Raw genomic sequence first — 20375 nt, 5'->3', positions numbered from 1 at the left:
GAAAATTATTGCTTCAGAGCTTACCTAAAAATCATGAAATCGTATTTGATATTTTATTTAAGACTTTCACCGTATTTGAAACTTGATAAAGCTTCGGTAAAGATGTGGAAACACACAATCCTAAGAATTTCCTCGAATAATCAAAAATTTGAAATGCTTTTTCAACGAGCGATTCCATTTATGAAGAGCTCTTTCTAATGGTGCCACATTTTTAATTCGCCTGAAAAATTAGCTACCAGTCAGATATGGCTGGCCAGCAAATAGGGCTGGTATAAAATTTTCCACCTCCGAATAACTTGGGAAGATTAGAAGAGAATTGTTAAATGGCTGCACATACGGCAGAAAAAAAACAGAAGACCGCATTTATTATGGATTTTTGTAGAGCGTGGGAAACCGAATTGACGATTGGCCAAAGCGCTTCTTGAAAAAGATAAAAGATGATTCAAGTAACCGTTTTTCAAGTCATTGATGCGTTGACCATAAGATGTTTAGTATTTATTTTTCGTCATCGTTCCCCAAAAATAAAGTGGAAAAGCAGAGAACTATCAACGTTAAAAACAATAGACCTGCAACCGTTAATAGTTATTTGGCTATGATGTTCGCTACTAAATTCAATCAGATGGGATCAAGATGCACATCATTAGTTTTATTCATGATTATTTTTTTAAAATTTTTAAAATCAAACTATGGGTAATTTAATTGTTCCGACCCCTCTCTGAGGGGTGAGGAACTATATACTCAAATGGGTTTTTTTGTTCAGACATTTTTGGCCGATCGATATAATAGTCGAAGAGAGTTGTGAGTGGTATCATTAGAAAGCCCGTCCTGCGTAGAGTATGGAATAAAAAAGGTTTTTTTAGTTTCCGCTTTTCATAGAGAGTTATCGAGGTTTAAATGTTTGTGAATATTAGACGTAATTCAGCTGCTTTTATTCACATTTTTGACCAAATTCATGTCAATTTTGACCAAACTTCCGTCATAATGGCTAAAATATTGTAAAATTGTTAACTGTAGTGTCATTGATTTTATCTCTAAAGATAGAGGTTGGTTGCTTAATTGTCGAATCCGAGTTTTGTGGCTTGCATTTATGCTAAATTTTTCACAATTTTGAATTTTTTTGTCGAAAAAATGGCTTTTTTTAGCTTACTTGCTTCAAACTTGCTGGAAATAGACATCCTTAAACTATGTCTATGACGAAATTAAACTAAAAAATGCTGGTTAAACTCCCGCTGGCTATAAAAGTCTTCTGGAGCTAAAATTTTGCCAATTTTTTTTTTCAAATTTAACGTTGATAATTATACAAAATTCTTTATTTATTTTTGGCAAACTGAAAAATTTTGCAAAGAATTGATTCATTTCGCAACCAATTCAATGATCGAGTGTTTCGTTAGTCGCTCAGCAATATCTGGGACGATCTTGATCTCACCATGGATCCTTATGATGAAAACATTTTAGATTTTAGTGGGCGCGATACTTTTTTCAAAAAATCTTCGCTGTGTAAATGTTTTTCGTAAACTATGGATGAGAATTTCAAATCAAGGCTCAATTAATGACAGATTTTGTTTACAATAAACGAGACCCAACGAGATTATATCAAGGTTTCAGAAATAGGCTCATCGTTTTTATGGCTCAGACCAATTGTATTTGTAATAATTGTTTTCTGGCGTTTCGTTTTCATTTCTATGCAGCTCAGTTTTTGTGTTTCTGTTTGTTGTCATGTCTACGCAGTCCGTTTATAAAGAGCACTTGTTGATGTTGATATGAGTAGATAGTGATCATCTACTGTTCTTGCAGCTAACATTTTATAAGGATAGTGCCTTGAACAGTGTGCTGTAAAATTGTTTGAAGTTTTGGGCTGAGACACAGTTACCTCAAGAAATTTTTCGTTTTTTTGTTTTTGTCTATGTTGTTGCTGTTCGCTATGTATCTGACAATATTAGATCTCAATTACTCCCACGGGACGTTTAACACAATCCAGTTAAATATTTCAGTCTAAAGCCGGTTGTTTTAATGACTATCGAATTAAGTTTTCCAAAAAAAAAAAGATTTTTTTCAACTGTCTCCACTTTGCTTTCAAATTCGTGAATATGTAACTTAGTCTCACTAATTATAAGTCTAAATTACGCAATGACTTTTGTTGATTCAAACATTTTCTTCGCGCTTATACGTTGTTACTGGTTGCTTTGGACCATTTAGTTTCATAGAAAATTGTCGCAATTTCTGGACTGTTCAATATGTGGGTTTCTTTCTGTCGTCATGTGTTTATAATCCGTTTCTAAGGAGCACTCGTTTATGTTGAGATGAGAAGATAGTGATCATTTAAAGTTCTTGCAGCTAACATCTTGTAGTTATAGTGCCTTGAACAGTGTCATGTCTAATATTGTTTGAAATTTTGGCTTCTTTATGAATTTGTTTTTTGTCGACTCGTGACTTAGTCATATTGTTAATTGGCTTCCTGATGTGTTGAAACTTCATCTATCGGGTTTTGTTGTAATCCTAAGTCTGTTTTGACTTTTGAAAAATATTGTTCTCAAATAATTTTTTTTGGCTTCGTCTTTTTTAAATAGTTTTTCGGTCGATTTTTAGCTCAGTCTCTGTAAACAGTGGTAACCAACCCTTTCCAGTGCGCTATAATTTACAACAGTTTAAGCTTCAATTATTTGTTCCTGGGTTTTGTTACTACTGTTACTACGATTTCTCAAAAAAGGTCAGGTTTTTATATATTTGTACATTTCCAATGATTTTTGGTTTCTTTTTAAATTATAACAAAAATCGTTGCTCCCATTGTCTTTGAAATTTTGCGCTATCAAAAATTGAATAATGACATTACTCAAATGCTTCCTATGCAGATATTAATGAATATTCTAGTGCTTTCTGTTGATATTTAATGACATTAATAACTGCGAAATTATTTTTTTTTCAAAAATAGAAACGTATTTTTGAACTTCTTTGATGTTTTTTGTCGACCTGTTAACCAGTCGCATTGAGGACAGGTATCATATCTTGTCTAATGAAGTATAGAATAAAGTGTTTTTATAGGTATTATCTGATGTGAGTTTGATTTTTTTTATCATAGACATCGAATTTTGGTCGTTAATAAATTTTGTAGTTTAATTTTTTTATTGTCATTTCTAGTAGTCTGTTCATCAACAACGTTCATCGGCATTTTAGCGGGGTTTCATTGTATTCCATTGATTGTTTATTGAAAGATATGTGTGTTTTTAGAAGTTTTCTATCTCTTCGTCATTTGGTAGCCATTTAGGTCAAGAATGTGGATGAGCGGTGTCGGAACATTATGTGCGTACGCACATTACGGAGCCTTCTTGTCATTTCAAGATTCACTAAATGTAATTTATGAAAAATCTAGCAAACGTAGAAAATCTGGTTGTTTATACATCATCAAATTGTCCTAACTTCCCAATCACTCGTACTATGAATTTGTGACCAGCGAAAAATCAAGATAATTTATTCACATGAAGGGAGCAGCAAATTTAAAATAGGCCGACGTCTTTTGGCAAAGTTGTAGCTCAGTCACAGTAAACAGTGGTCACAAACCGTTCGTTTCCAGTGTGCTATAATTTATAACAATTTTAGCTTTAATTATTTGTTCCCCGGCTTTGTTACTACTGTTACTTCGAGTTCTCATAAAATTTTAGGTTTTCATATATTTGTACATATCAAATGATTTTTGGTTTTTTTTTAAGTTATAACAAAAATAGTTGATCCCATTGTCTTTGAAATGTTGCGCAATCAAAAATTGAAAAATGACATTACTCAAATGCTTCCTATGCAGATATTAATGAATATTTTAGTGCTTTCAGTTGATATTTAATGACATTAATAACTTGGAAATTATTTTTTTTTCAAAAATAGAAACGTATTTTTGAACTTCGTTGATGTTTTTTGTCGACCTGTTAACCAGTCGCATTGAGGACAGGTATCATATCTTGTCTAATGAAGTATAGGTTAAATTGTTTTGTTTATGTATTATCTGATGCGAATTTTTTAAATCATAGACATCGAATTTTGGTCGTAAATGAAATTTGTAGTTTAATTGTTTTATTGTCCTTTCTAGTAGTCTGTTTATCAACAACTTTCACCGGCCTTCTAGCGGGGTTTCATTGGAATACAATGAACATTGATTGTTTATTGAAAGATATGTGTGTTTTTATAAGTTTTCTATCTCTTCCTCATTTGGTTGCCATTTAAGTCAAGAACGTGGATGAGCGGTGTCGGAACATTATGTGCGTACGCACATTACCGAGCCTTCTTGTCATTTCAAGATTCACTAAATGTAATTATATAAAAAGTCAAGCAAACGTAGAAAACCTGGATGTTTATATATCATCAAATTGTCCTAACTTCCCAATCACTCGTACTATGAATTTGTGACCAGGGAAATAATCAAGGTTATTTATTCGCATGAAGAGAGCAACAAATTTAAAATAGGCCGACCTCTTCTTAAGAACTAATTGATTTTTGTCGTAATTGATTTTTTCTGGGTTAGATGAAAGGTAGGCGTTTTCTCAGAAAGCTAAACGCAGCTTTGTGAGATTGGAAGCTCTCATGTACTAGACTCTTGAATTTATTTAATCTTTTGAAGTGCAACCAAACTGGTTCGCCCTGATATGCTTCTATTAACTATTTCGTTTCGATAATTATTTTCACTTAAAAAAGTGACTTTTTGTCGTCAGTTGAATTCTGAGGATTTTGAGATTTATAATGTCCTAACCTCCATTTGGAACAATCACCTGAATATAACGGCTGTTTTGATTTTTCTTTATGCTTATTATATATATATATATATATATATATATATATATATATATATATATATATATATATGTATGTATATGAATATGCTTATTATGATTTTATGCTGATCCATAGCGGGGGAAACCATCGGACCCCAACTCGGGACTGTCGATAATTTATTTTTCTGCGCCATTAAAATGGTGAATTATAGCTGAATATTCCACCTTTTTATAAGATATAGGAAACACATCTATTACTACAGGAAAAACAAACTCAATTTTGATCACATATGGTTGCGAAAAATTAAATATTGTTCACGGTGAAAACTAAAACGGCTGAGATTGAAATGTTTGTTTGTTTTTGGTAGGTTCGCGTGGTCTCCGGCTGACGGTGAGTTGTTTATTGATGGATCGAGTGGATCTCTAGTGTCTAAGAAGGAGATGGATTATGAAGAGGACAAGTCACATTGGGTTATGGTACAAGTGTTCGAAAATGACAGAGACAAGAGTGTCCAAACTGGTTAGAGAAATAACTGCTTTTAACAACCCACTAGACCCAAACTTTCCTGTTAATCCAATCTTGACACACCTTGATAAAACATGGAAGAAACACTTGATTACATCCCTCGCAAAACTTGAAACATCTTGCCAAGATCATAGAACACCAACATGTCATAGTAAATCTTGATAGGGTCTTGGCATGTACATATCTGGATGTTTTCATAGCAAGCGGCATGTCAAGATTTTGCCAAGATTTAAGTTCAATATGTTTCATATAAAGGTTTATATCAATTTTCGATTCAGTGGGTTGAAATATCATGATGGGATTGTGATTAGATTCTTGGTACTCGGGTTGGGTGCCCACAACTCTCCACCAATGATACACTAATGTTCAACTAAACTATAAAATCCACTAGTTCTGAATTCAATGAAACTGTACTAGTGTAATCAGTATAATTTTGATTGAACTAGTAAGTGTACTAGTAATCAGTATAATTTTGATTGAAATGTTTTGCACGCAGATAAGATTCCTGGGCCCTACCGTCGCATAACCTTGACAGGTTATGGGCCCAGGAAATTACAGTCCCTACGATTAATCAACAAAAGGGAAAAAGTAACGAGCATTTTTGATCTTTTGCATGCGCGATTTTTTGAATCTGAATAGCAGCGACTTTTGTCGAACTTGAGACTCCACATTGAAGGTATCGAAGATATCGGAGATATTCATTGGTTAACTGATATATGTCAAACTATTTTTTGTGACTGACAAAATTTTTTTAAGAGACAATATTTAGAAACATAAAAACGAGAAGGTTTTCTACCAACAACAATGCGAATCTGATATCACGTCGACAGTATATAAACAGCATTTGTCGTATTCACTGAATATATTGCAAGTTGAAGTTGGGGATATAAAGATTGTTTTTTGATATTGAAATTTTTTAAATATAAACAAACAATTGTCAGAATAATATTGCCAACTGCTCATCTCAGATGCAATCAATTCTTGGAGTATTCATGCAGCAAGTTTTTGTTGAATATTGACAGATTTCTATATCTAACAGTAATCTAAGAGTTTTTTTGATACATAGCAAATAAAACCCACACAAGTTAGGGGGATTTTTAACATATAGAAAACACCAGTCACTCCAACAATTTCAAATTTTCTGATTATTGATTTCAATGTATAACATTCAAACGAAATTTGTTTTTCGGAACTTGATCTAACTATTGCAATATTGTCATTTGAAATATTAACATAACATTGGAAGTTTCATTACACAGTGCGATACATAAAAATTGTGATCAGTCTTGTAGGTGTTTGTTTCTCTGGAAAAGAGGATGACTTTGCTTATATTCAGGATCAATTTGAAGCAAAGATGTTTAACATGAGACTTTTGAGATTCTTGAAAGGGCAATGTGATTAAACTGAATTTGAGAAAAAAATTGAAACTTAATGATTCCGAGGAAGCTGGACTTAGAAATAAACAGCAAGCCCGGGAAAATTTTGATTAGTTAAAGATGCGTGTTTGGTGTGAGATCATACAATCACTTGACAAACGTTCTGCAATGTTTTTGAGACCTTACAAAGAGGATAGTCCAAAGGCTTGGGCCGTAATGTGTGATTGATGTTAAAGTTGTGAACGGCCTCGTCTACAGCATTTGATTAAAAAGTTGACTAATTTGAAAATGATAGTAAAAGAAAGTGTCATTGATTGTATCACACTGGCTGTAGAGTTGCAAGTTATTTTAAGAGAAGTTGATGAACAAGTCAGTGAGCGCATGCTTATTTCTTTTCTTTTGAAAGGTCTCACAGTTGATTTTGATAATTTTGTAACAATATGCATATTCAGTAAGGATGAACAAAAACTGGATAGTATTAAAAGAGATTTAGTAAAATTTGATTATGACAAAAGACAATGTAGCATTGATGAGCGTCGGGAGTCTACTTTATTTGGCAGTAATAGACAGAAACCACAATATAAATGTAATTTTTGTGGGAAAATAGGCGATAAGGAAGAGTTTTGTTTTGCACAAGATTCTAACAAAAGAAATATGAAAAGTCATAATTGTGGTACTTCAGGTCACCTAGCAAAGGATTGCCGCAAAATACAACAAAACAAAAAGTACTGGTTTTTGTAAAATGAACAACCATGACCGCAGCGAATGCAGTAAACTTAAAAATGGTACCAGTAACAATGAATCAGCTAATTTACTTCGTGAAATGAACTCAGCTGATGAAAAAGGTTTTTGTTTTTTCGCAAGTAATGATAACAATATTTTAGGGAAGAATGAAATTCATATAATAATTGATTCAGAATGTACAAACTATATGTTGAAAGATCGCGAACTGTTTGCTACATTAGATGAAAGTTTTTCGGGATCTGTCGGCTGTGCAAACAAGTCTGAATCCGTAAAGGTAAGGCTGAACTTTATGTGTGTGAGGATAATGGAAAGAGAGCAAAAATAACTCTGTCAGAAGCTCTTTTTGTTCCCGACTACGGAAAGAATTTAATTTCAGTGAGCAAATTGAAAAATTCTGGTAATAAATTGGAATTTGGAGACAACGATCAAATAGTAACAAGAGAAGACACTGTTTTTTCACTGATGCAATAGAACAAAGTTGTCCGATGGAGTGCCAAGTTGATTAATCATGAGACTCAGAAAAATGATCTTTGAAACCAACAATGCTTAGTTTCTTCAATTTTGAAACTTTGGCATGACAGATTAGGTCATAATAATTTTCAGGATCTGAGAAAACTTTAAAACCATGTTGATAGAGTGCAAGTTGACAAAAAGGATAGCAGTGAATTGAAGTGTGACACTTGCGAATTAAACAAAGCAAAACGTAAACCGGTTCCAAAAGATAGTGTTGACAGAGCAAACAATGCGCTTGATATAGTCCATGTTGATATTTTAGGACTAGTTAAACTGTATCAGTTGACAATCACAGATATGCAATTTCATTTGTTGACTGTTTCTCCAGATATTCGAAAGTTTACTTTATGAAAACTCGTGACTAATGCCTCCAGTATTTTCAAACGTTTTGCGCAGATTTAGGTACACCTCAAACACTTGTAAGTGACGGCACAAAAGAGTTCTCCTCTAGTCAGTTTTCCAGGTTCTGTCGTGAAATTAAGGTGACTTGAAAATTCAGCGCCTTGTACGCCCGAGGAAAATGGCAAAGTCGAGAGAAAATGGGCGACTACTACCGGCATGACAAGATGTTTGTTGGATAACGCAGGTTTGGGAAAAGAATACTGGACCTATGCAAATAATTACACTTTTTACATCAAAAGCTACTGTTTTCACTTTGCAATTGGAAACACACCTTGCAAAAAAAATGTATGGATCCAAACCAAACGTTTCTTTCGTAAAGGTTTTTGACTGTTAGGCCTTTAGCCATATCGAAAAACGGTTTCGGGGAAAACTTGACCATCGTGCTCAAGAAGGTATTTTTCTGGAATTTTCAATTAAAAGCAAAAAGTTTATTATAGGAATTCCAGTCGAACAAGAAAGTTACAAGATTACAAAAACTCGCAATGCAAAATCCCACGAGGCTTTGATGTTTTGTAAAACCAAAAACGACCGCAATCAACATTCTTCTTCGGAAGGTCCCTCAGTGACAAATATTAATTTTGGTGATTTTAATGCGACAAAATTTTGCAATGAACTTATTGCAATCTTAAACGAGGAGACAGTAGAAGGTCAAATATCACCTCTTCGAAGATCTGCTCGACTTAACCAGAATACTAATTATGAGTTTTCTGCATAAGTGGAGGAAATCTTGAAATGCTATGCTTAACTACCTCAAAATACTAATGAAGCCTTGAAAAAAGAAAACTGGCGAGACGCAAGGCAACAAGAGTATAATTTGTTAATAAAAACTAAGTTTGGGAGTTAGATCCTCTCCCAGAAAGTGTGAAAGCAATTGGGAGCAAATATCATTTTGCTAACAAATATGATAGTGATGGTAATGTCACTAAACACAAAGCACTTTTTGTCGCAAAACGTTATAGTCAACAGCAAGGCATTGTCTATAAAGGCACATACTCACCAACTACTAGACTGAGTACCATACGTATCATACTTCAAGTAGTGGCAAAATTAGGTGGTATTCCCAAACAAATGGACATCAAGACAGCGTACTTGAATGCACGAATTGAGGAAAAGTATACATGCTTCAACCCAAAGGTTTTGAAAAATTTGACCCAGACGGTAAGCCATTAGTTTGTAAATTGAACAAAAGCATTTACGGTTTCAAACAGTCAGGAAGAGTTGGTTCCTTACTCTTAAAGAACACTTAAAAACCATAGGCTTTGAAGCATGCATTCATGATCCTTGTTTATTCATCAGAAAATGGAATAACAGTTTGGCAACGATTTGCGTTTGGGTAGATGATATTATTTTCTATTGTCCTGAAACCGATTTTTACCAATGGTATGTGGGAAATAAGTCAAACAAATTCAATATTAATGAATGTTCTTGTCTCAAATGGTTTTTGGGAATGAAATTTGAGTTTTCCAATGGGACAATTGAAATCAGTCAGGAAAAATTCATTGATAGCCTTCTGATAAAATTTGGAATGAGCGGCTGCAAGAGTGTATCGACACCTCTTGCAGGAAAACAAAAGTTCACTAAATTTGCTCAGACTGATAAACGTGATATTGACAATACAACTTATCGCAATCTTGTTGGTAGCCTTAATTATTTAGCACTATCAACACGACCCAATCTTTCACAGGTGGCGCATGCTTTAAGTTCTTTTCTTGAAGTGCAAAAATTGGAGGATTGTTTTGCAGCTAAACATGTATTAAGGTATTTAAAAGGTACAAAACATCTAAATCTAACTTTCAGGAAAGCGACATTGGTGGGTGACAATTTGGTTGGTTATAGCGACTCTGACTGGGCTGGGAACATTGACAATCTTAGAAGCACAACAAGCTTTTGTTTTAATATGTGCAATAAATCTGGCTCAATTAGTTGGGCAAGTAAAATCAAAAATAGTATTGCTACAAATTCAATAGAAGCTGAAGTTTACGCATATGTTTCAGCTGATCAAGAATTGGTATATTTGAAGGATATTTTAGCTGAACTCAACCATCCTGTACCAAGCCGACCTAATTTGTTTGTTGATAATCAAGCCCGTATCGCACTATTTAATCAAACTTCTCATCATAGTAAAACTAAGCAATTTGCAATCAAAGTACATTATCTTAGGGATTTGTGCGAGAGAGGTGAACTGAAGTTAGAGTATGTTCCTACAGACAAACAACCAGCTGACATACCAACAAAAATTCTCGGTAAAATTAAAACCGAGAGATTCCGGTGACATCCGAAAGGCGGGAGTATTAGCCTATTTTTATTCGAATTTCAGAAGTCATACAGCAAAATACACCCATTTGTTTTGGATACAAGTTCACACAGTTTCAATAACAATCCGCAAATTGTCAACCAGTTTCAAGACAAAAATAAATCAGTGACTTACAAAACAAAACATGTGCTTCTGAATTTTTTGATCGGCTCAATTATATCTTGATATAATACCATACCTAATCAGTATAAATTTGATTGAAATGTTTTGCACAAACATAAGATTCCTGAGCTCTACCGTCACATAACCTTGATAGTTTCCAAAGCAAGCGGCATGTCAAGATTTTGCCAAAATTTATGTTTAGTATGTTTCATATAAAGGTTGATATGAATTTTCGATTCAGTGGGTTGAAATATAATGATGGGATTGTGATTAGATTATTGTTTCTCAGTTTGGGTGCCCACTACTCTCCACCAATGATACACTAATGTTCAACTAAACTATAAAATCCACTAGTTCTTAATTCATTTTAAGTGTACTAGTGTATTAGTGCACTGGCAGAGAGCAGTGGAAACCCAACCCGGGTAGAAATTCTACCAGAGGACGTCAAGATATGTACCTGCTCAGTAAGAGTTATGAACATTATAAGAGTTATAAGATCTTTGCACGTGTTTGAAGACATAAAATGTTTTCTCAAAGATAATAATAATAATTTTGGTTCCTGCGTAATCGCAGTGGAACAGGATTAGGCGACTTCGGCCTGTTCTCAGCTGTCCTTTTTCTTGTTACTCCCCACATTTCAGACTGATCTTTTTATGAGCAGCATTGCTCTTTTTTGGTGACTATAGTCACTTTTTTGCGTCTGAAACGTTCACATGGTACCATCATTGCAGCCAACATTGGTCAGGATATGGTCAACCTGAAGCTATGGTTAAGTAAGAGCGCACCCTCACACAGACAACTTCACAGAAGCAGGGGCTTGAAATCTCAATCATTGGCGTGTGAATCGCACACCTTACCTCTCGGCTATCACGCCATAGAGTTGAAAAGATATATCAAGTGATTTTCAATTAACTAGATCTCAGTGAGTCATCCCATACTTTGTTAAGAAAGTCAAAATGATGCATGTCTCGGAGAGATGCATTTCTTTTAAAAAGTTGAAATACAGAGAAACTCAGGGTCTAAGCAGGCGCAACTACTGTGAACATTGATCTGTACTCATACCAGCATCTCTTACTTACACGCCTATCGTGCTACCCATTTACACCAACTGGTCTAAAGCTCTCGAACTTGGGCATATATTATTACCCGTTCTCACGTTCTTTCTTGTTCATCGGGGCTTTATTTCTCTAGCCAAGTTAACGTTGAACACGTAGAGCTTCTTTAAAGCTATGTTAAGCTTATCGTAAGCACAATTTACATTAGGTTAATCTTTCTCAGCCATCTAAAACTCATCTTCATGCAAAAAATAGAACACTTTTTAAAAGTTAGAAATTTTCTTGAAAAAAAATTAGATCGAAAGCTTTATATCTATGGGTTTTTATTTTTTAGATTTACTTGATAAAACTGTTGGTTGAGATCAGACGTATCTTTTACAATTGTAGATAGCCAAGAACACTTGTTTTAGAAGTAAAAGCAGTGAACATCACAATTGCAGTTGAAGACATAAACGACACTCCTCCTGAAATTCTCAACCCGCGCCCTCTCCTCGCCTCCGCTCACCCTGCGGACCAGCTGGCAATTGGGGACGTTGTGTTCACACTCGAACTGAACGACCCGGACTCTTTGAATAACAAGCCGAGACAGTGGACTATAACGACCAGTACTTCAACTAATGCCCAGAATATGGGTTTGTATTTCAACAAACGCGTGTTTCTGATATTCTGATACTTTTCCTTCGCTAACAATGATTGTTGGTCAAAATTTGGGAGAAGTTTTCTTTTCTCATGGTAAATTTTGACTGTTTCTGGACTTTTTTTCAAATTTATTCTGGCAGATATAGCAAATGTTCAGTGTTCAAGGGTACCTCTTATAATATTGTAAATCGTCAATTTTTCAATCGATTTGAGCATTACTGGTTTGTTCAAGCCACCAAAAGTCGCCTTTCACTGGAGAAAAGAAACAGATCTTCATTTTGACCTATAGTTGTTTACATTTCTGGTCATGCTAGCAAGTTTTTCCAACATCATCGTAGTATTAAATTGGCCGATTTAACATGTCGTTAACTTTTTATTGATGACCTTTGCAGTCCTTAGCATCATTGTTCAATTCGAGTTATTATCACTTACTGACCCAGAAAACATTTCTGATTAAAACTTAATTAGTTGCTTGATATATTTTGTTATTCATTATGTTTATTTCATTCAAAAAGGATTTTGAGACTGAAAAATACGATTTTCTTGTCACATGAGAAATGGATGTTCTGCTTTTAACTTTATTTTGTTGAAATTTTTTGTTCCGACGTAAACTTAGTGGAAGAGGAACTATATGCTCAGCTTGTTTTTTTTTCGTTCAGTCAATTTCGGCCGATCGATATATTTTACGTGAAAAGAAATTAGTGGTATCATTGGAAAACCCATCGAGAGCAGAGTCGTCAAATAGAAGAATTTTTCAAAATTCGTTTCTTTCAGATAAAAAACAGGTTTTAATTTTATGCGATTTCATACAAACTGCTTTTGATGCGGAGAACCAGATTTTAGTTTCATCAAGTTTTCGCATTTCAGGGATAAATTTTAGTCACGTTCGGGGCATAGTTTCGACTTCAAGAACTTTTAAATTTTTGGTGAAATTTCGGTTCCGCCTATGTTTCATATTCTTTCTCAAGTCTCAAGTTTTGACTATGAAAGATTAATTAGGCTTATGGAGACGGCCAAGAAGGCTTTTATGAAAATTTACAGTGTCTTAAATCGGTGTTTTGCTGATGTAAACAGTTGACACCATGTCTTTTTGAGGACACTCCGTGAACTTTTGAGTTTTTCTTTTGTAATTGTTTTATTAATTGTGTTGTTAAATCTCAACATATGCCGTATCATGTCGCTTTCTAATGAGAAATCAATGCTTTTTTTTTAAAAATTTAATCAATAATTGATGTTTTTGTGGCTTTGACACCGTGTGTTTTTGTTTTGCCTGTTTCGTTATTTGCTTAGTTTTGTTCGCCTTTTTTGGGAGATTATGACTAAATCTAACTAACAGCGAAATTGTGACTCATTTATATGGATTTAGGTTAATTATATGTGGGTTTTAGGACTTTTAAAATGTTTGTTTTTGAATTTTTCATTTTCGACGCTTTTTAATCGTTTTTCTTTTTGAGTCAATTATTTGTTTCATTAATGGGAGCTGGCAGATGTTTTGTAGTGAAATCAATTCAATCTGTTTAGTTGTTCTAGTTTTCAAGAAAACATTTGGTTTTCGCTAAAGGTAAGCTTGAAACAGACACTGAAAATGTGGTTCTCACGTCTATTTTTTTATCATCTCATCTCCTATTCTCACTAGTAAGTCAATAGTGGCGTACTGGTTTTAGTTATTGCTTTAATAATAAACTAGGATGTCTTTAGTTTTGTATTTGTTTGTATTTTTTTGTTTTTTTTAAATCTTGCCCTAATAATTGGCGTTCACCTAACTTATTGTTTTTTTGTTACCTTTTTGCTAACTGCAGTTAAGAGACAATGTTTGCAATATCCAATAACTGAATAATTTGAAAAGTGGTTATCCAATTTAAATAGAAATTGCAATGCGAAAAAGAAAAAAACGCGAATAATGTTCCAAGGGTAAAGTCAATTTTGCATAACATGTGCGTCCCATTAAAAGGTTTTTTTGTTTATTTTTTATGTGACAGATTTATAGGAAATTAGTGGTAGTACTAAAATCTAGTGAATTTATAAAGTTTTCTGTTTCCTTTTTTGAGATTTTTTAAATTTGCAAACAGCGCTTGAACTGTCTTAGTTATTTTTTCTTCGTTCAATCCGACATTTTTGGCTCCCGATACCTGTTGCATTTAATACAAAATAGTAATCAATTATGAGTATTTCTAAAACTTTCCTTTTAGTTGAGTATTAAAATCAAACCAGTCTACTCTCTATAAAATAAAATGAGTAACATATTTTTATATTAACATTTCTTCAAAAAACCCACAGCACCTTGTGTTTAACAAGAAACCTGCTAAAACTGTCAAATAAAGTCAAAACCAAACGAAAACAAATACAACTTGCCAAAAACAAGATAATTATCGATTTTTTTTTGTTTTCGTGTTTGTGTTTATTTTCAACAAATTTTGACGAAAGCCAGTGTTTTTTGATAAACTGAAAACTGCTAAATCGAATTCTGCTCAATATAAACTGTTGTCTTGTATGATTGATGGCATGAATTTCTCTACTTTTTGCATGAATTTCTCTAAAATGTTTGTTTGTTTTTTGCTTTTCAAGAAAGAGACAGCATTTTTATTCAAAGATTAGAGGGAAAAACGTTTGTTTTTCGCAATTTGAGAAATGGGGCTGCAGAACAAGATCCAGAGCTGAATAAAAATTGAGTGAAATGGAATAAAAACGTGAAAATAGATTAAATCAATACTAAATGGCTCAAAAGGTGACAATTTGGTTTCCACTATCTATGTCAACATGTAAAACAGGAAGCTCAGTAATGTATCTTGTCTTATATCAAATTTTGAAAGCTCACGAGATTATATAAATCTGCCATCTTTCATAAAAACGGACAAAATTAGCTAGGAAGACAGATTTTGACGGCAGTTTAAAAGAAAAATGATAAATTATCTAACGAATTAGCAAAACAGCAACACATTTTCAAACAAAGATGTCTTATTTTAGCAAAAAAAGAGTCAAAAATCGAAAAAACTACAATCTTTGGAAAATATAGGCGAGAGACAGACAAATAGGAATAAAACTGTTAATCCAGATAATTTTTCAAAAGATCGAAATTCTTTTGACAAATATCTAGCAATAAACAAAAATCTTCCAAAAATAACTATTAAAGTCCTGCAATTGGCGTATTCTGGCCTTGCGAGCTGTCGAATATACAACTCAGATTTTTCGACATAAAATATATCGATCGGTCAAAAATGGCAGAACAGAGAAAGAATTTATAATAATGCAGTTAAGTAATGTGGGGTCGGAGGAAGGTGCAATAATTATTCCAGGCGCTGAGTGCATAGCGGATTCCAGAAAGTTGGTCCTGCAAAATGTCTCTCACGGTTGACATAATGGACAACCTAATGTCCTCTATTTAATTCTAGCCAATAGTAGATGTACTTTTTAGGTTCCTCCTGCTCTCATAGTCCTTGTGCTTGTAAGTCCTGATTAAAACCTAATTGTTGAACAACAATATCCTTATATCTGTTCATTTTTAGTTGCAATGATAACAAATAATATCATACAGAGACATAAAATCTGAATTCATTGGCAGTTTGTACCAAAATGGCGCTTAAAACGGAGTGTATGTGTAAATGAATAATTAATCATCACGGGGTTTGTTAAATATTTTTAGTTTTATACTTAACCAGCTTGACTAGTTTGGTTTATGTTCCCTTCATATGTTTAAAACCCCTTGCTTCTTGCTTACGTTCATTTTTAAACATATTTCACAGTTTAACAAACAAAACTTCAAATTATTCGGATGTTTATCAGGTAATATTTTAAATGTTTCTATTTTTTGAGACATTCCGTAAGTTTTCAAATCTATTCGAACCAATCTCACAATCCTCATAATCGTGTATTAAATGCAAAGTAATAAATTGAAACAAAACAAAAAACGAAACGACGAATATCTTAATCTGAAAAACGTTTTTTTTCCACAACGGTAGAATACAGCTTAATTACATGTGCTTGTATTTCTTTTTAAATTCCTTAATTTTGTCCCAGATGCAATGGAATACTTCGGATTCGGTGTGACCCTTTCCTCGAGCAGCGGAAACGGCAAAGCTGGCGGGTTTTACTACCCAACTTCGCGAGACCCGTCAACTGTCGAGAAAATCCCAATAGTGGTTCGCAAGCTACCCGTGCCTCCCAATGCCGAGTTCATTTTGCCCCTGAGAATTGTGGACGAAGTGGGCAACGCTGTTGAGAGTGTTTTGTCAATACTAACTGCTCCGAGGCCTCCACAGTTCCGAGAACCGAGTTACAAGTTTGAGATTCCGGAGTCGACTCCTGTCGGAACCAGGTATAATATCTTAGTCTGCCACAGAAGATTCTAGATTTTACTGGAACAGCTGATTGTGACTTTGACTTTTAGAATGTCTCGGACTACATTTTTAGAGAGAACTTTTAGGATTTTTAAATCAAACATTGTCAATTTTGTTTTCAATAATATTTTTGAAATGAGCGCAAAAGTGTAAAGAAGGCAACAATTGCTTGATATGTCTAGGCAGCAATTCCTAGTTGTAATTATTAGGTACGCGATCTTAAGGGTATTTGGTGAGACATAATCTCCTCAGAGCATTGAACTAATCATTTTCTCAGATTTATACAGGTCAAAGAAAAAATCAATGAGGACTTTTTTCATACTAAATTTTAATTGATCTGATGAGGTACACAATTAATCATATGAACCCATTGATTGCTCTTTTCCTACACTAAATGTTGACATGGCGTCTGTAATGGTCGATGATAGGAAGCAGTTTAAGGACAATCTTGAGAGTAAAAATCCATTTGTTAAAATTCAGATGCCATGCACGACATTTTGCAGGATTACCTGTTTTGTTTCACAGGATTGGCTCCATAACAGCGGTGTCATTTACTGATGCGACAATTGCTTACTCAATGACAGTGTTGGCTGGCAGCGACACAATGTTTACCATTGATAGCTACAAGGGTAAGAAGGACTGTTTCACTATTAAGTTTTAAAAAGATGTTCTTTCGAAGAATCTAAGAACAATTATTGTTTGGTAGTAAATAAACCTAGTTTTTACAAAACAATCACTATTTTTACAATATTTTCACTATTTTCATTATTTCACGCGCGACCATCGCAATATTTTCCCTCTATTTTTACGTGATTTATTGTAATAGTAAATTCTGTTCACGGTGATAACTTAATGTTCGTTTTTTTCCAGATTGTTAAATTTTATTTCTTAGGGACTTTGACTCTGAAGCAGAGACTGGACTATGACGTTGCAGTTGATGATGTTTCAAGCAGAGAGTTCAAGTTGAAAGTTACAGCTGCAGAGAGCAAGATTGGAGGGTATTCATCATCTGTCCTGGTTAGTTTGTTCACAATTTCCGATTCCTCCAAACGTCATCAGTTTTGTTTCGCATGATTTAGATTAATAAACATAGTATATACTAGCACGCCTTTACATAAAAATAGAGTCTGAAGAAACGAGCTTGAGTAGAGAATTAAAAAATAGTCCTTCGTACAAAATTGTGTTTCAATGAGACTGGATTTTTTTTAAATCAGAAAACTCTTTTTGTCTTTCATAAAAATAAATGCTCCTCTAGGTTATTTTCAAGGGTTTTTAATGGGATGGTTATCTTGTAAGACTTTTGCTCAAGAGTCTTACGACACAACTGTCTTCTGTCAAAGTTCTTCGAGATAAATATCTTCTTCCAAGGTCTTGCCATTCTCTGGAAGAATTGTGCAGGATCTAATAGGATAACGGTCGAGTTCAACAAGAGTTCTTCATCAAATCGAAAGATGCAACTGGTATGAAACTGGTTAACGGTTGATGTTTTTAGGTGGAGATAGTTGTGACCGATAGCAATGACTGTGCGCCCACATTCAAAGTGCCTGTCTACATTGTACCAGAGTTGTCCGAAATAGCCCCGATTGGCCAGACTATACTCACAGGTTAGCTTCCAAATCCAACTCTGAAATCAATTTTTATAATTGTTTCAGATTTCAATTTTGACAGCTTTTTAAAAGAATAATGACCTCTCAAGTATATACTTTAGCTTGTTTGAAAATTCTTATCGAAAGGTCGGTTAAGTTTTAAAGTTAATTGCGGGCACTGCCAATCAGAAATTAGCAATGGGTTCATTAAAGATTTAGCTATCTAATTTTTGTGAAGAGAATCTAAACAGCTTGTTTCTGCCAAAAATCATCAATGAAATATTTATCCTAACTTCAAATTGGAACTGCATTCCAGATCGAGGTCTAAATAGAAGCGGACTCTCTGATCATAGTTCATTGGGTTTGAAACGGTCTGAAATTCAACCTACGATATCTTTCCAGATTAGTATGAGTCTGGTACACAAATCTTCTGCAATTATTTATTTTATATAATAATTTTTACCATTTTTTAAGCCGATGCTACCGATTGTGACTCCACCTGGCCGAATAATCAAGTCACCATCTACTCCACCGACTCTCGCTTCTTTTTCGACAATGAAACGTCCGAATTGAAAGTCGCCGCGCCTCTTGATTTTGAAGACGTCCAACAAAACGAGTTTCTATTTACCCTGGTCGCTCAAGACGGCGGAACACCTACGCTAACGGGAACTGCACATGTTAAGATCAAGCTCGTGAACAAACCCGACGAGCCTCCCGTGTTCGTAAACACAAACCCCGAAGACGGCGGGTATTTTGAACGAGTTTCAGAATCGATTACTGACGAATCAATCGTCGCCAAAGTGGACGCGATAGATCCCGACGGCTTGGCGGATAAAATCAGATTTTTCTTTGAATCCACCACGTTTCAGAATCCGTTTTTCATCAACGAGGAGACAGGAATTGTAAAGAAGCTGTCGGGAGCAACTCTCAGCCAATCAGAGTACAAGCTGAGAGTTCGAGCTGTCGATGATGTCACAGCTGCTCGTGGTGACTCAAAAAGAGAAGCATTTGCTCCTTTGACTATCGAAGTCATTGAGGAAAATAATCACAAACCCGTGTTTAAAGACTGCGACGGGATTAGACAGGTTTGTTTGTATTGTCCTGGATAAAGATTTCAATTAATCGCACTCCCGGTATGATGAGTTATTGATAGTGCAAATGCAACATCTATCGGTTGCAAATGCAACCCCCCCACCTGCTAGATTAGGACTCCACACCGTTGATATTTATTGTTAAATGTAATTTGTAATGGATATTTGCACTTGCTATCAGGCTATACAAATCAGTACAGAACCTTCTGACCTTGTAATTGGAAAGACCCACGCATGGTAATGGAAACAAAAATTAAAACAAATTAAAACTAACTCTTTTTTCGTAATTTTTTCAACGTTTTTTTTTTTGAATGTTCAGGTGTCGGAGAGTGCCCAAGTAGGCAGTGTAGTGTTTGAAGTGGAGGCTATAGACGAGGACAGTGGGAGGTATGGCCAGGTGAAATATGGATTAGTAGCTCTGTTGGCCACTTCCACCTCAGAGCCAGAGTTCCACATCAGACAGAAGATGGTCACACCTACTGCTGAACAGACTCAAAGTTAGTCAGCATTTTCAAAGAGTGTTACAAATTGACAAAATTTTTCAATAGAATTGCAGAACTTTTTGTGCCTGTGTAATTCCAGTTGTTGTATTAGCTAACTCTATATACTGCTAAAGAATGACAGCTTAGAGGACTCGAGCTATCTGCAGACCTGCTATCTCCAGAATTGCGTTAAGGCATGTTACACTTTCATTAAAGCTCCGCTGAATGAGCAACTTTGATAGCTGTTAGCATATTATAAAAGAAATTGGGTTAGTGCACCTGTTCTCACGCTGCTGAAGCCTTACGCGTTATTTGACCCTAAGCCGATTTTGCTGCCCTACGGGGGTCTCCGACCATATTAAAATTATAATTCTTCCTATAACGTCATGCAGTAGCACCAGGCAAAAACAGAACTAAGAATCATTCCTGAATTAAATTGACCAAGAGAGTTATCTTG

At 34.6% G+C, this 20375-nt stretch overlaps 1 protein-coding gene across 1 annotated transcript in view; it reads left to right on the top strand.

The window, feature by feature from the left end:
• The window catches only part of LOC142338031 (neural-cadherin-like), a gene marked incomplete at its 3' end in the record, with an annotated part of 261027 nt that overhangs the window by 73411 nt on the left and 167241 nt on the right, over window positions 1-20375 (top strand). The window contains 9 exon segments of the mRNA XM_075387664.1: window positions 5123-5274; window positions 12197-12418; window positions 15838-15867; window positions 16440-16737; window positions 17285-17388; window positions 17652-17776; window positions 18252-18363; window positions 18820-19430; window positions 19756-19933. Coding sequence (XP_075243779.1) covers window positions 5123-5274; window positions 12197-12418; window positions 15838-15867; window positions 16440-16737; window positions 17285-17388; window positions 17652-17776; window positions 18252-18363; window positions 18820-19430; window positions 19756-19933 — 1832 coding nt within the window.

This window comes from Convolutriloba macropyga, chromosome 4 (genome assembly GCF_964194025.1).
Source record: "Convolutriloba macropyga chromosome 4, txConMacr16.3, whole genome shotgun sequence".
In the NCBI taxonomy this organism is placed as follows: Eukaryota; Metazoa; Xenacoelomorpha; order Acoela; family Convolutidae; genus Convolutriloba; species Convolutriloba macropyga.
This window is presented reverse-complemented; position numbering and strand designations above follow the sequence as displayed.